This window comes from Panthera pardus, unplaced genomic scaffold, assembly GCF_024362965.1.
Source record: "Panthera pardus isolate Hobbes unplaced genomic scaffold, ASM2436296v1 HiC_scaffold_24, whole genome shotgun sequence".
Classification (NCBI taxonomy): Eukaryota; Metazoa; Chordata; class Mammalia; order Carnivora; family Felidae; genus Panthera; species Panthera pardus.
This window is the reverse complement of record NW_026526810.1, coordinates 128,897,487-128,914,529: the sequence shown is the minus strand read 5'-3', so window position 1 is coordinate 128,914,529 and position 17,043 is coordinate 128,897,487. Positions and strand designations below refer to the sequence as shown.

At 39.0% G+C, this 17,043-nt stretch overlaps 1 protein-coding gene across 5 annotated transcripts in view; it reads right to left on the bottom strand.

The window, feature by feature from the left end:
- Window positions 1-17,043, bottom strand: part of PPP4R4 (protein phosphatase 4 regulatory subunit 4) — a 102,249-nt gene that overhangs the window by 39,066 nt on the left and 46,140 nt on the right. For 4 of the 5 annotated variants that reach the window (XM_019462159.2, XM_019462160.2, XM_019462158.2 and 1 more), the window contains 4 exons: window positions 8,671-8,818; window positions 8,091-8,164; window positions 5,448-5,554; window positions 4,519-4,626 (listed from right to left, as the gene is read on the bottom strand). In XM_019462159.2, coding sequence (XP_019317704.1) covers window positions 4,519-4,626; window positions 5,448-5,554; window positions 8,091-8,164; window positions 8,671-8,818 — 437 coding nt within the window. Of the gene's footprint in view, window positions 1-4,518; window positions 4,627-5,447; window positions 5,555-8,090; window positions 8,165-8,670; window positions 8,819-12,012; window positions 12,116-17,043 lie in introns of all 5 variants that reach the window. The other variant, XM_019462161.2, reaches the window with a different exon arrangement.

Sequence of the window (17,043 nt, the reverse complement as noted above, 5' to 3'; positions counted from 1 at the left end):
ATAGATCTCTCGACAACTAAATGAGATTGAGTACATTTATTGGACACTTACATTTCTTCTTTATGAAGTATATTACTTGTTTTCTTTGCCTGTCTGTCACATTATAAAAGTAAAAATAAGGCATCGTGGCAGACCCACACATGTAAGATGCAAATACTCTCTCATTAGTTTCTCTAAACAAGCTGGATTAGGGCTTCTTCAAGAAGCAGATGTGGGCTATACACTGCCTGTGCTGGTATATTTATGAGAATATCCTTTTCTTGACTTCATATGCAAACTCCACTCTGGCTAGGGCAGAACTGTAGGTCATTATCCTTTGTACTAAAAATGCCTTTGGCATATAAGGATTCGGAACAAAAATCTGGGGACGGCCTGATTCTATTATTTGTGTAGGAGTCCAGTCTTATCAGCCAACATGCTAATAATTATAACCTAACCCTTCCATGACATCAGAAGGCAGGGTATGTAAAATACAGGGTGAGGGATAGCACGATGAATGAAATAAGCAAGCTTGCCCAGATAGCCAACCTGGAATTCTGGGGTCTCGCTGTGTGATCCAAATCTACCCAGGTGCTGGCCATGATTTGGTGCCACCTGATGGTAGCAGCCTGATCAAACTAAGTACCGATGAAGGACGATCCTGAGTTCCACGGTTGGCCAGGTCAGCAACAGCAACTCAAGGAAACTTCTCATCTGTTTGTGCCTTTTCCACCGGCCTTTTTAAGGAGCCTAGGCTGAAAGAAATACTGGGGACCCAATCATCTCCATCTCTTTGTTAAGAAGATAAAGTTGCTCAGCCCTCCCCTACATCAACGCCCTTCCAATCTGACAGAAGACAAAACTCATGGGCAGACGACAAGAACCAATCATCAGTCCCATTATATCTGAATTCTACAATCTGCCTCTGACAAAAGCAATCATGGATCTGCTTTTTGTCACTGTAGTTTGTATTTATCATACCGTATATACTCCTTTTGTATCTGGCTCGCTTCCCTTAACATACTGATTCTGAGACATACCCATGCTGTTATAATGCATGTAACAGCATGACATTCCTTTTTCTTGCTAAATAGTACTCCACTGTATGGACATACCGTATTTTATTTTTCCTTTCGTCGATCAGTAGACATCTGGATTGTTCCAGTTTGGGTGTTACAAATAAAGCTACTATAAGCATGTGTATCTAACACAGCTCTTGTTATGGATATATTTTCACTTCTCTTGGGTAAATAATTAAAAGTGAAATGGCTAGGCCATATTAAAGATGTTTAGCTCTGAAGTAAATGCCAACTAGCAGTATTATATCATGGGAGATTGGAAGGTTGTTGATTTGATAATATTCAGGAATGTGATAAGTTTCAAATTAGTTCTTTACGTACAGTGTGAGATAAGAATTAATGTTCATTTTTTTTTCTCTCATGAATATCCAGTTATCCCAGTACTGTGTTTTGAAGAGATTTTCCTCCTTGAACTGCTTTGGCATTCTGTTGAAAGTCAATTGGCCACATATATATGTGTGTCTATTTCTGTACTCTCTTCTGTTCCACTTATCCGTATCTATTTTTGTATGTATCCTGAAACATCTTTAAATCCATTAATTAGTTCTAATAGTTGTTTTGTAAATTACTGAGGATTTTCTATGTAAACAGTGATGTCATCTACAAGTAGAAATCATTGTAAATTACTGAGGATTTTTCTATGTAAACCGTTCTGTCATCTACAAGTAGAAATCATTTGGGGCGCCTGGGTGGCTCAGTCAGTTGGGCGTCCGACTTCGGCTCAGGTCACGATCTCGCGGTCTGTGAGTTCGAGCCCCGCATCGGGCTCTGGGCTGATGGCTCGGAGCCTGGAGCCTGCTTCTGATTCGTGTCTCCCTCTCTCTCTGCCCCTCTCCCATTCATGCTCTGTCTCTCTCGGTCTCAAAAATAAATAAACGTTAAAAAAAAAATTAAAAAAAAAAAAAAAGAAATCATTTTACTTTTTCCTTTCAGATCTTTAGACCTTTAAGATTTTTGTTTTCTTGCCTTATTTCAATAGCTAGGACATCCCATACAGTGTTGAACAGAAGTGATAAAAACTATCCTCGACCTGTTCTTACCTTAAGGAAAAAGCATTCAATATCTACCATTAATTATGACGTTAGCTGTAGGTTTCTCATACATGCCTGTATCAGATTGAGGAAGTCCCCTTCACCCCTAGCTTCCTGAGAGTTTTTATCATGAATGGATGTTGAAATTTTGTCATACGTTAATAATGGGGGAATTTTCAGGTTATCTTACTTGTCATGTCACCAGAGATTTGATCAATTTCTTCAAAAGTATATTCTTCCAGGGCACCTGGGTGGCTCAGTCGGTTAAGCGACTGACTTCGGCTCAGGTCATGATCTTGCAGTTTGTGAGTTCAAGCCCCACGTCGGGCTCTGTGCTGGAGCCCGTTTCGGATTCTGTGCCTCCCTCGCTCTCTGCCCCTTCCCCACTCACTCTCTGTCTCTCAAAAATGAATAAACGTTAAAAAAATTTTAATTCATTTACAAAAGTATATTCTTTATTTCCTATCTGAGCACTGTATGTTCTTCCCTCCAACACTGAAGAATCTTTTTGTAGATTCCACATTTGTTTCTTTCTTCTCTTTAGTCATCCCTGTATAAAGAGAGGTCTATTCCATACGGTTGTTTTCCTGCAAACACATGTGCACGACCTCTTCGTTATACTATTCACTATTCATCTGATTATTCTAAGAACTGTCCTCTTTGATCCCAAGCTAGTGCACAATCCATAGTTAGTTTTCTAGTGTTATGCAGACTTCAGTTCTTATGGATATGCCAGCTGGACAAGAATCTCTTAATTTTTCTTCCTGATCATCTTATTAAATGAAGAACAATTTCTGGTGCTCATTTCTGATTAAACTAAAGTGGTCAGTAATTGCTCCCCTGCCAGCCACAACAAATACAAAACTACAAACCCAAGTCTGTACTGTTCTTGGGCCCTATTCCCAGTACTTCCTATTCCCAAGTGCCTTAGACCACAACTCCCAGCAGAGTAGTGGGCAGCCTCTCTCTTAAATCAGCAGCAGTCTCGGAAATATCTCTTCCCACCTCCTTTCACTCATCTCAGGGCTTCTCCTAGCCTTGTGTGTAGAAAATTCCTGTTGGTGGTTATCAGAGCTTAACAAAAGTCCTAATTTCCAATGCCAAAAGAAAAAAACTGTATACATCTCTTTAGTTTTATATATTGATCAAAGAGAGAATAAAAAATATGAATCAGATCATAGTAGTTTTTAGCCATGATACCATGAAAATCCTATGATTACATTCTAATAGTACATGAGAATTCAAAATTAAATGAATTTAATCAGGCAAATTAATTTTTTGAGTGAATTCTAAGTTAACAAGGTAGGTAGATTCTAGCTTTGCTTTTGTAAATTAATCCTTAAGCAATAATTCTATATTAATTTTCAGAAGGCAAATTTGAACACATCTGACCAGCCTGTTTTTAACAGTGGCAAAATGTCAGATGACAAAACATGGAATACAAAAAGATAGGTTCTGATCGTGATTAAGGCTTGCACAGAACTGGGCAAGACTGAATTATTTATGGTCCACAATGATCCAGAGTCAGCCTAGCCTAAGAAGATCTATCAGAAAGAAGCTAGTTCTGAAATCAAAATTAGAGAAAGGATTACTGTTACATTGTTAAGCTTCTAACACAACACTTAAATCCTCTGATTCAGCAAGGTGGACAGGACACAGGACCTGAATCTGTATGACATTCTGAAGTCATCCAAAAGCCTTAAATACTGGCCCCCATTTTTTTGTTGTTGTTAAGAACTATACAAATGGCAACAACCTGATTGTCCTTGCTTGTGAAACAAAGAACCAGGTGAAAACAGTACAACTTCTACTAAAAAATAAGAGGTCTCAATGTTTTTTCTATCAATTTAGGATCCTTTAAAAAAAAAAAAAAAAAACTATTTCCCGTGATGGTTCTGAGATAAAACTTCCTTTAATATCATACCTTAACATGAGATCAGTTTTTATGGGTGAAGAGGAGACTATCAGCCCTAGGCATCTCCTTCCTGAACCTCACACAACCAAAAGGCAAGAAAAGACAGTGGAAATGCCAAGGTATACAGGAAACAAAGACTTCCACTGAGTAAGCCCATCTGAGAGGACCCAATAATATGTCGCTCGCCCAAAGGAATGCTACTGCAATAGTCCAAGCGTGGTTTATATTGGGACATTTTCCCTTCTCGGATCTAGGTATCTGGATGCTAACTAAAGCCAGTGAAGGTGAGAAAGAAAGAAATTAACATGAAGTAAATGCTAAGCAACTTCACTTTAATCTAATCTCTTTTAATCCAGACACATCAGGAGGTACTTGTTGTTGCAATCATTTTTAAAACTCACATAAATTTTAGCCCTTCAACAAGCATGCTTTCATGGAACACACAGGCACAACATATGCATGTCTGACTATCCGGAAATAAGAATATGACACAAGGAATTGAAATGATACTCACCCAATGCCCTGAGCTATGTTCTCTAATTGCCGACACATACAAGATCGAACTTCATATTCCACATCTTGACAGAGTGATTTTACCAGAGGAAGTATCTCTCTTTTAATGCTTAGAAGGCAAAGAAAGGAACGTGCAAGTGGGTATTTTAGACTAAAATTTTCAAACAGTTATCATCAAAATCTTAGCTTACCCTAATAACAAATATATTTTAATACAAAGCTTTATAGTCTAGAGTGGATTTTCACATGTCATTAAACTTTGGAGGTTATCTCCTGTTACTTGCAAATCATATACATGATTGGATCTTTGTAAAATAATGGCTAATTTTGGATTCACAATTAAACATCTTAAATTAAGGATAAAAGGTTACACAGGCAAGTGGAATATCTAGCAACTATCTACCAAAATACTCTTCAACTTTATATTTTATTCTGTGCCATAATTAATATGACATTCCATTCTTTCCACTTGGTTATTTATCATCTGGGCAGAGAGGAGCATATACACTATAAACATTCCCCATAAAGCCTCAAAATAAGATAAATTATCCAAAATAATGAATTTATAACAATAATGGAAGAAATCAGAAAGTCTTATCTTTATGTACGGTCAGACAGTTTTTGACGTCTATAGAATAATACCATTTTATGCTCAAAACTACACTCAGTGTGTGACAGAGAAGGCTAAGATGAGAAATATAAAAAGTTAACCGTGTTGATTTGAAGAGCCATGAGATCAGAAGAAATGCATCTGAATAGTAGACTAAGTAGACTATAAGAATTCTACAGAGTTAAAACAGCTAAACTTGTATGTAGTATGGAATAACATAATGTAAGCCTAATATAATAGTAAATCACACGACCATCATACATTTTAAATCGAATTTAATTGAATAAAGTAGACAAAAAAAATTATATACAAATACTCACGTATGGGCATCAAATTTGTTGGTCATTTTTCCTAAAATTTTACAACTAACTAAACGAGACTGGACAGTTTGGGAAAGTTGTGCCTTGGAAACAAGTGGGTTCAAAATCTAAAGAGAAAATATTTAGAGAACAAATTCACAAAGTTTTATATATTCTTGCCACTAATGTCAGCTATTTTCCTCAAGGAATATTTTAAGATCCTAAGTGGTTTTAAGAAACCTGAGTTATAATTTGAGGTGTCTCATAACCTGAATCACCTTGTTGACCTTCTGCGTTACTAAAGGGAAGATGATGATAAATTACATAATTAAAAAACAACCAGGCCGGGGGCCGGGGGGGGGGGGGGCGGGGAGGGGTGCCTGGGTGGCTTAGTCAGTCAAGCGTCGGACCTCGGCTCAGGTCATGATCTCATGGTTTGTGGGTTGGAACCCTGCACCGGGCTCTGTACTGACAGCTCAGAGCCTGGAGCCTGCTTCAGATTCTGTTGTCTCCCTCTCTCTCTGCCCCTCATCCGCTCATGCTCTGTCTCTCTCTTTCAAAAATAAATAAAAACGTTAAAATAAAAATTAAAAAAAAAACAACAAGCAGGTACACAAAACCTGAATTAAAGCTTATGATGAATTCTGTAATGATCTGTGTACACATAAAGTGTAATTACTGAAATGCACATCTTCAAAAGAAAAATAAGCAAATTACCAGACAGCCTGAAATTTTTGTTCCATACAGATTAATTTTTATATTTACCCTAAAGGGATACAAAACATTATAGCTTCAAATAGATTCTATTAAGTAATTCTGACATCTGCAATAACCCAAGTGTGATATTGTATTGTGTACACGCCGGGCACCCAAAAACTCAACAGCATGACACATTATAAAGAACTATGAAGATCAGATCCTGATTCTGGCCTCTGCTCTTAATCTGTCCAAGTAATCTTGCTGTTTCTTATTTCTCATCCCAAGATTTCTCATCTACTTAAAATGGAAATTAAACTGTCACCCTAAGGTCCCTCCAAGTTCTGAAACTCTATGACTCTAATAAAAAGGTCAACTGGTTTTTTTCCTCTCCACAAAGAAGCCAGAAATGCTGAATGCATAATGATACATATAATTTAAAACTCAAAGACCTGAAACAAAATAAACTGCAAGCTTAAAATCGTAAACATCACATAAAATAATATATGGCATTCGGGAGTAAAAACTGCATTCTACTACATAGCACTCTTCAAAAAATAGAAGCAACAAATGTCAACATGACGTTCAACATTTAAATATCTGTTAATCACCGAGATGTTTGGCACTAAGTATACAAACATCCTCATAACGGGTAAATCTTCCCATTTTCGAGCTAGTGTTTTGGCACTGAGATAGGACCGCAAATTGTACGAGGGCAAAGGAAGGACGAAAACGCTTCATGAAATACACAGAGGACATTTCCTCAACGGAGAGCTACTTTTTTCAACCAGGACATATTTGAAAAGAATCTACGGACGATGTTCAAAGAGTGAAAAATCATTTCATTACAGAATAAATTTCCTTTCTAACTTTCTTATTCTCCCATTTTAATTTACTAGAACTTTTAGATGAGAGCATATTAAATAATGTTACAAATTAAAAAGCAAACAAACTAGTAACAATATTTGCAGCAAACATAACAAAGGATTGGAAACCTTGAAAAATAGTACATATAAATAGTGATCAAATGATATGACCAGACAATTCCAAAAGAATAGAACTGATATAAACATATGGGAAAATATTTAACAGCGTAATAATCAAAAAAAAAAAAATTAAAATTAAAATATAATCCCATTTTTTGGCTCATCAAATTACACTGGAATGCTATTGGTGAGAACAGTCCAGACACAGGCATTTTCACATATTGCAGTAAGAGCCTTAAGAATCTGAATGCCCTCTGACCCAGTAATTCCACTTTTTTGGAAGCTACAGTTAAGAAAATTATCTGAGGGGCGCCTGGGTGGCTCAGTCGGCTAAGTGTCCTACTTCGGCTCAGGTCACGATCTCACAGCTCGTGAATTTGAGCCCTGCGTTGGGCTCTGTGCTGACAGCTCGGAACCTGGGGCCTGCTTTGGATTCTGTGCCCCCCTCTCTGCCCCTCCCCTGCTCGTGCTCTCTCTCTCAAAAATAAACATAAAAAAAAATTTTTTTAAAGACAATTATCTGAAAAACAGAAAAAGCTCTACAGAGATGTTTACTAATGCCTCATTGTATTAATAAAATACTGAAAACAGGTTTAAATGTTTAACAAGTAAAATATTTTGTAGCTACTACCAAATGAGTTTAACACACATAGGAAAATAATCCTAAGTGAAAAACAATCACATATAAATTCAACATGATTATGAATATGGCAAACAAAAAACATATACAGGGAAAAATCTGAAATGATTTTTCAGATTTTGGCTAAGTACAGAACCACGATTTTTCTTCCTATTATTTTCTGTGCTGCTCATACTTTCTATAATGAACATGTGTTGCTTTCAGAGTGGGAAATGACCTTATTCTTTTTTTTAAATACCACTTTTCAGTAAAAACAAAAACGAAACCCCTGGAGTGACTTACTTAATAGCACTTACCAAAATATGTGTGTGTGTGTGTGTGTGTGTGTGTGTGTTGCATTACCTCATGTTTTAGGGTTTCTTTGGGCAATACTTCTATTACAGAGAGAAGAGTTTCCAACCATGCATTGCTGACACCTGATTGACACAAGGAAAAAGAAAAAAAAAAAGTCTCACAAATTAGTTTTAACTCAGCCATCAAGTGACAGCACTATTTCATAAAACGGGGTATAATTATTTTTATTGCTATTTTAAGAAGTTCCTCTATTTTCTTTTTTGCTTTAGCCAACATCTAGAGAACATTTATATCTTTAAAAATAATATGGGGGAGGGAATACCCTTCAGCCAAAATGTGTCATTTTTGCTGTACAATAATAACACAAACATAAATATTGTAAAATTCAAAAATTCTAAGAGGTAACTACAGATCGTAAGATAAATTAATGCGTCTTCAGCTTTCTAGGATCCTAAACTTTGCGGGGTTTGTAAGGAAACAGCCATGGCTATTTTTAGTCATACTCATGGTCAAATCTTGGGCAGGATAGCCTCATTCACTTATGCTCATCAGGCTAACGAGATCCCAAAGGCCTTACGGCCACCTCCAGGAAGCAGTAAGCACAGAACTAACAAGCCAGGCTGCTGACCTGCATCCCTGTGCTCCAGATGTAGCAGAATGACTTGGAGGAAGGAGTGGGCATATGTATGAATTGACACTGATTCTTCCTGTAGAATGGTCCGGAACGACACCGCAGCCGTTAACTGCATTTCCACTCCCGCCACATGCAGGACTTCCTGTGTAATCAGAAAGAGTTTGCTATTACACAGAGGCGAGATCAGAAACTCTAATTTGTAAAAATCCCAGGTCATGGAAACCAAACACAGTCAGAGTCCACAAAATAACTATATATGACCTTTAAAGATATGCACTTCCTCTTATTACTTTAAGAAAACTATTATCAATCTGCTCCTTACTGTTTAACTCATTAGACCACCAAAAAGCTTAAATGTTGTAGGCACTCACAAAATCACATTCCATTGTTTTTTTTAAATGAAAATTACAAATATATATAAACCTTTTAATAATGGAATAGGGATTTTTGATAGATTTCAATTTCTATTTTTGCATTGCATTGTACAGTTCACCATCATACCTAGAATAGGAATGTCAAAGGTCAAAGGTTTTCATTCCCTGTATTTCTATTTCAAAAAATAAACACTAAACATTCTACTATAAAAAAGGAATACACTTAAGATTGTGTAAATGTGTCTTCCCCTTTAGATAACTGACAAGAATATAAATTACCATGAAGTAAACTGTTTTTAAAAGAAGGAATTTTTTAAATAGAAGAATGTTTCTAAAAATTAATTATATCCATAGCCACTCCTTAAAAAAAAATTGTAACGTATGTTCAAAGTTAAAGACTACATGAGATACTAATTTTCAACACATCAAAAAGTAAAAACAAAAAAAAACAAAAACGAACTTTCATTTAAACCTCATCAAATATACTACCTCTACTTCTCTAGAAGAGAGAGAGAGAGAGAGAGCTCGTGTGTGTGTGTGTGTGTGTGTGTGTGTGTGTGTTAGCTAAAAGCATTACTTTGCTGCTTGATCAGTTATGTCAATTATGGGAATTTCCCTTAAATGCCTACTTTATAACTAACATAGTAAAGTTCGTACAATAACGTGGAACAGATATGAACAACGAGGTTTCCTATCTGTGACCTTAAGAAAATTGATCTTTCCGTATTATTTCCTAATCTAGAAAATGTGAATTCTAGTACCATCTTCCCAGAGATTTAAATCATTTAACCAGAGCTTGCACGACTTACCAACTTGTGCACACTGGGCATTTAAGTAATGACCACTGGCCATCCACGGGGCTCCTCTACACGAGGCCACCTAATAGGAATCTCATCTTGTCCACATCTGAACTGATCTCTCCCCCAAACCTGTTCCTCCTCCCATCTTTACCTCCACAAACAGTGAATGACAACTCCTCCCTTCCGGTTGCCGGCCCCAAAACTCTGGGGCCGGCCCTTGGCCCCTCTCAGCCTCTCACTCACCACAGATGGCCAACCAATCCTGACACAGAGTCTGACCACTTTCCACCATCACCTCCAGCCTGAGTTATCCCAGGAACCTGCTAACTAGTCCCCGATGCCATCATGGCACCTCTACTGTCTAGTGTCTACACAATAACCTGAGAGATTCTTATAAAACACAAGTCCGATCACGTCACTTAGCAGCTCAAACTCCCCAGTGGCTTCCATCCCACTCACAGCAAAAGTCAGTCCTTTCAGTGACTTCCCAGATCTGTTCCCACTGCCCACTTTTCCCAGACTTCCACATGACTGGCTCCCTGATCTCTCTCGAGCCTCTATTCAAGTATCACCTTTCCAAGGAGCTCCTCCCTGAAGACCTGATTTCATACTGAGAGCCACTCCCCCGCTCAAGCTCTCATCACCTCCTTTATATTACAGGTCTATTATCTCCACTGTCCAACACGCTCCTATGCTTGTGGTCCGTCTCCCACACCTGAATACAAGCTGCTGGACTGCAAGAGTTTGTGGCCGTTGCGCTCACCGCTGCACCCCACCTCCTAGCACACAGCAGGCATTCAGGAAGCGACCGCCAGATGACTGAGTATCCCTTACCCTTTCACCTAAAGTTTCTGCTCTTGGCGCTCTGTCCTTTCACACACATTTTCCACATCTCCTAAAGGATGACTTCAAGAGATGCTGAGGTGAGTCCTAAAGATTAGGGATTGGCAGAATTAGACACAAGGCAAAGCAAAACCAGATCACTAGAAATGCATTCTCAACCCTCCATCGTGTCCATAAGGGGACGTTCCTGCCATCTTCTCCCCCAGCATCTGTGCAACCAGGATGCAGACCAAATACCCGGCCTTCTCGATTCACGTGGGGGGACCACGGCCAGTAATCGTTCTGGGAGATAACATGTCATCCTACAGCAGAAGAAACCGACTCAGAGTCGTCAAGTATCCTGCTGAGGGCCAGCAAGCTAGCGATTGGCACCTGTAAGACTTAACCCTTCCTTGTCTGCCTGATGCCAAAGCTAAGTACTCAACTCTTCCTTATGGACTCTGCACTTCCATTCATCATTCCATTCATCGGCTCCAATCAATCCCGAACCTTCACGTGGTAGTGTGGGAAATCTGGCAGCGGCTTCACTGTGGCAAACGTTTAAGCGGTATGGTTAATTCCCAGAAAACCTACAGCACGTTCAAACTTTTGTATCACGTACACAAATGTCATTTTACAAGTTTCCGCGGCCAATAGTCAATTATATATCTTAAGAGTTCTTGGCTAAAAGAATAAGAGAGGGAATGATAAGGCGTAAAGCAAAAACATCGACTGGTCTCTGAAATCAGCCCTCCCATATCCCCTCGTTTTACTGTTTCCAAAACAAACACGTGTTCCACACTAACTATTTTGGATTTGGAAAACACTCTTACAAGATTTGACGTGGCCGGTATACATCACTTACAGGTTTCAGAACGCACGGCTTTTATTTAGCAACAGAAACTACTTTGCAAGGAAATATCAACATATATCGTGAGGGCCACCGTGTTCATTCCGGTTCACATGAGTCTGCTGTTTTAAGTTCCAAGAGATGTCATCCTGCCCCCTCTTAAAGTCATTAGAGTCTTGGGTTTTGTACGCATGCAAACTTTATGCAAAAGAAGAACACGGGAAGCTCTCCAACTTCGTATCTTCTTACTGTATTACTTAGTCTTGACTCCCGCAGCAACATTTGCCCCAACTATTTTGCATTTAATTTTCGAAAACTCCTCAAGTCTTATCAGGATTTGGGTGTTTCTCTTGTTGTGCTGACTTCAACATCTGGGACTGTCCACTGTTAAGAAACCAGCACAGACTAAGAGATTTTATCACTGCTAAAAATCAACGGACTCCTAAGCATATTTTTCTGAAACATAATACAATAAGCATTTGATACTTACCAGTAAGTGTTCTCCTCCACAGAGTCACACCCTCTGGACAAACATAGTGAGATCCATACTCTCTGGGTAAATAAGTGTGCATCCTCATGGACCTTGGAAGACACTGAAAAGTAAATTCCTCTATTGCTTAAGTGCATGCCTTACTGGCAGTTACGTTCCTCTTATATACTACTGTATGGCTGGCATTCCAACTTGAATTCCTCAAAAATGAAATGAGACATTTTATAAACGAGTCAATGGTACATTTCCAAGTTTAAAAAACTATTCCCGCTTAAGGAAGGAAAATGTACTAGACACTTCTCTGCTCAAGTTAGCATGAACTTTAGTCCTCTCTTTGGTTAGCATCAACGGTACGAGAAAGCGTTTTGTACGACATGTTACGGTCCTGGCCTAGAGGGAAACTGCTCTGTCTCCAATAAGCCCACATGGTATACCTCAAAAGATATTGCTCTTTATTATATACAACCCAGAGAAGCATTACACAAATCACTGGCTTATTCCAAAAGAACAGAATATTTTGGATTCACACATTTGGAAACTAAACTTACTGAATTAAACTGGTAAACATATTTACCACAAATGGCGCTGGCTAAAGGTAAAGGAGAACTAAAATTACAAATATCTTTGTAGATTTTTAGAGAGACTATCACTGATCATTTTGAAGTTAAATAATAGGGATTTAAATATTAAAACATTGAAGACCTAGGACACATAAAATATCTGGGGTTCCGAGGGTCACAACCGTGAGAATTTTCAGTGACTAACAGTAACGGTAAGCAGCTCTTTTCACTATAAAAATGGTGACGTTTATAAGACTTTAAAGCTGAATTAAGTGTGAATAACTGAAACATACCAACTCAGATACCTTTAACAATTCACTATACCTCATTTGTTTCCCCTATCGCTGACCGCCAGGCTCTACACTAAAATAAAGGGCGAGGAGAACTAGTTGGGAATCCTGAAAGTCAAAATCCGAGAGGGAAAGGGGGAAAATAAAGTGGAGACAGGAACAGGAACAAAAGGGATGTCTTTTATCCTTCTTTAAATCTGTGTTTCAGTGATTAGCAAGGTTCATGAGGAGGTACACATAACGATATCCCAAAGATCTCTTTCCATAAAGGAAATACCAATGGTAACTATCATACCACTACTGTAGATGTGCAATGAAGTGTCCTTCCATGCAAAATCATGACAACACCGGGGCGCCTGGGTGGCTCAGTCAGTTAAGCGGCCGACTTCGGCTCAGGTCATGATCTCGCGGTCCGTGAGTTCGAGCCCGGCATCGGGCTCTGTGCTGACAGCTCAGAGCCTGGAGCCTGTTTCAGATTCTGTGTCTCCCTCTCTCTGACCCTCCCCCGTTCATGCTCTGTCTCTGTCTCAAAAATTAATAAACGTTAAAAAAAATTTTTTAAAAGAACAAAACAAAATCATGACAACACCAAACAAATAAATACATTTCAAGACAATGGTTTTGAAACTGAGCTTCTAATTAGACTACTCCGCCCAGTCATTTTGACATATAATATGTTAGAGTCATGTAATCTCATGATTTAGGCCGAGAATGTAAATAAAAAGCTATATATATAACACTGCAAAGAAAAGATATGCTTATCAAAGAAACATCTATTTGCTCGATATAGCACTGAAAGTAACCATATCAAACGATCCATTGTAGCCATATTTAATTAGTTGAACACATTTTGATAAAATGATAAACTGTTTTCTTGGAGGGGCAATCAGCGTTGGAAAGCACACCAAATGTCTATAACCAAGTGGAAATTGGGCTTTCTTTCTAGTCAGTCTGTCCTAATCTAGTCCCTTCTAATCTCTGTCTAAAGTAGCCCAATGAAGATCTAATTTTGATAATTTAATTTTGATTTCATTCACAGCTATTTATTAATTAAGCATCATACTAAGTGTACTGGGAAGCTGGAGAAAAGTCAAACATTGTTCCCTACCTTTGAGGGACCCCTGTAGCTTCCATATATTTAAACATTCAATAAATGTTTAGTTACATTCAAGGCTGTGCCAGGTTCTAGAGCCTTAGCAATGAGCAGGACTAGCAGTGCACCTGTTAGTGCCACAGTTAAGACTGTAATAGGAGCCAAGGATGAGAAGCGCAGATGGCATAAGAACACCTGACAGGGGACCTGATCTCTCCCAAGGAGAGAGGATCACGGACAAGTGACACCCAGCCTGCGCAAAGAGAAAGAGATAACAAGACAAAAGCTGGATAAGCACGAAGAGTACGAGGGCAAGCGCTCCTGGCACTGAGAAACAAGAAGGAGCCTGGCGGACTCGGGAACCAAAAGGCCAGTGAGACTAGAGCACACCGCGAGAGGAGGGGCCGAGGCTGGGGAAAACAGAAAGAACCCCAATTACGCAGGGCCTCACATGCACTCAGTAAGAGAACACTCAAATCGTAGTCTTAAATGCTTTGAAACAGCATGCAGACCACTACGATGAAAGTGAATCAGAAAGTAGAGAGGTGGGTGGAACGGGAGGGAGGTAGCGGGAAGGGACCACTTGGAAAACCATGACCCTCATCTGAGCAAACCCTCACGGTAGCCAGGACTAGGGTGAAGGGGGTGTGGCTGGAGAGAGGTGGGTGGATTCAAAACATATTTAAGACATGACACAAACAGGACTGCATAAGCGAGGAGCAAAAGAAGAGATGGGATCAAGGAGAACTCCCCACATCCTGCCTTGGAAACCAAGTGGATGATAGTGCTACACAACAGGACAGGGGGACACTAAAGGAACCTGAGGTGTCGAGGGGAAATAGCAGGACTGAGTTTTGGACTTGTTAACCCTGAGAGGCCTTTGCGGCATCCCAGTGGAGATCACAAACAGAAAACCGCACATACGGATCTGATGCTCTGAGAAGGCATGCTGTAAATAAGAAAACTTACATCGAATACATGCAATTTATATAGATAATATATAAAGACCTGGGTGTAGATGAAATGGCCTACACAGAAAACAGATCAAAAGTGGCAATCTGCCACCGTAAACGTAATTTTACCCCAACAAAATAAGGGGGTTGAAGAACTCGAAGTTTTAAAGGAAGAGAGCTATCACAAATATTTTGGCAGAATATTTAATTTAAAATGCTAAATTATTCCTAATACATGAGTAGAAAACAATCAGTTGTTTTGTGTGGGGATAAGGGTGATGGTAGGCCACGGTGAAGGGGTATATGCATTTTGGGCTAAAATTGTTCCAAGATGAAACCAAGAAGAATAAAATAAAAGGAAAGGGAATTTACCCTCTCGGTAACGGAAGACTAGATAATCCTAATCAGCTCCCCTGATGGGGAGAATTTACAAAACTGGACAAAATATAAAAGTCATCTGTGTAAGAGCATATGGAAACTAACAAGGCTACCCATCCAAAACTAAATAATTACCCGTCCTACATTGTTCATTACTAGATTAATTACCCATCCAAGATCTAAGAGACAAAGGCATTCCAGAAAGGTAAGCATGTAATCTGGGGCCTCTTTTTCCTCTGAGGCCATCTGCTAATTCTAGAAAAGACTCCTGAGAGGCTGACAGCTTAAGTGACTTTTTTTTGACAGTCTTGCAGAGGGTCCCCAGTAAGACCCCTGGGACAGGATAAGGGTGATCCTGAAGCCGACTGGCTTTTGCCCGAGGAGCAGCCCGGCTTCACAACATCCAGTACCTGAAACTGGATTAACTGAGGCTTTACTGCCAATGCAGTTAAGTGGCTCCCAGAAGAAGAGACCACCCTAAGGCTCAATCTATTTCTACAAATAATTTATCAAATACAAGGTCAAACATACGATCAATAATATGCAGGCACACGAAGAGATAAGGAAATACGAGTGAGATCCAACAGAAGCAATATAAAACAGAAATGCACCACGCTCCGGGTATTGGTGCGATCTGATGCATACCTGGTTCAAGGGGACGTGGCAGATTTTCAAAAAAAGATTAGAAATTCCAGACCAGAAAAGTAGGATAATCAAAATCAGATTACGTGGGGAAATAGGTTTAAAAAGCTTAGGGTGGAAAGCCGCCACCACCGGGCAAATGCACCCAAGGTCAGTTAGCAAGACACACTACAATGAGATCACTACAATGAGTAACTTGTTATATCACCTGCAGGAAATTCCTTTCCATCTGGTGCCAATATGCTATTGTGCTTTGATCACAAACTCCACTTGCCTCCCCCCCCCCCCAGACCCTTTGCTTCCTACACAAGTTAACGATTACTGTCTTATTGGTTTCTCCACGTTCACCACGTGTGTAAGATCCTGAGAGCTCAATAAATATGGAGAGGAAACCCCTGTTCAGGGCTCTTGTCTCCTCCGGACATTAGCCTCTCTAGTATTCAATTCTGCATCCACTCTCTTGCTGGACAAGAGAAAACTCCACACTCTTGGTCTGCGACAAGATTAGACATAAATGAATCGGTAAACTGTAATATGATCAGGATAAATCACTCAAAATGAGTCACAAAGAGAAAATAAGGGAAAAGACATAGAAGATTAGACATTAAAAGGTCTAATATATGTGAAATTAGAGTCCTAGAAGAAAAACAGAGGATTAGGAAGAAGCACATTAGAAAAATATCTGAAAAGATAATGGTCAGGGTTTTTTAATGCAAATATTCTGACAAGTGTATAGCCTTATTTGTATGTATCTAGTGACTAATGATACTAAGCATCTTTTCTTATGCATACTGGCCATCCACAAATCTTCTTTAGTGAAGCAGCTGTTCAAATTGTTGCCCATTTCTTAAAATTGTTTTTTTTTTCTCCCTTATTCTTGAGTTTGGAGACCTGTTTACATATTCTGAATGCATGTCCTTCATCATATATGTGATCCACGAGTATTTTTTCCCATTCTAGGTCTTCTCTTTTCATTCTCTAACAGTGTCTTCTGAAGAGCTAAAGCTTAAAATTTTCATGAGGTCAAATACCAATTTTTTTTCTTCTATGGATCATGCCTTGGTGTCATATGTTAGAAACCTCTGGCCCAAGGTCACAAAGATTTTCTCATTTTC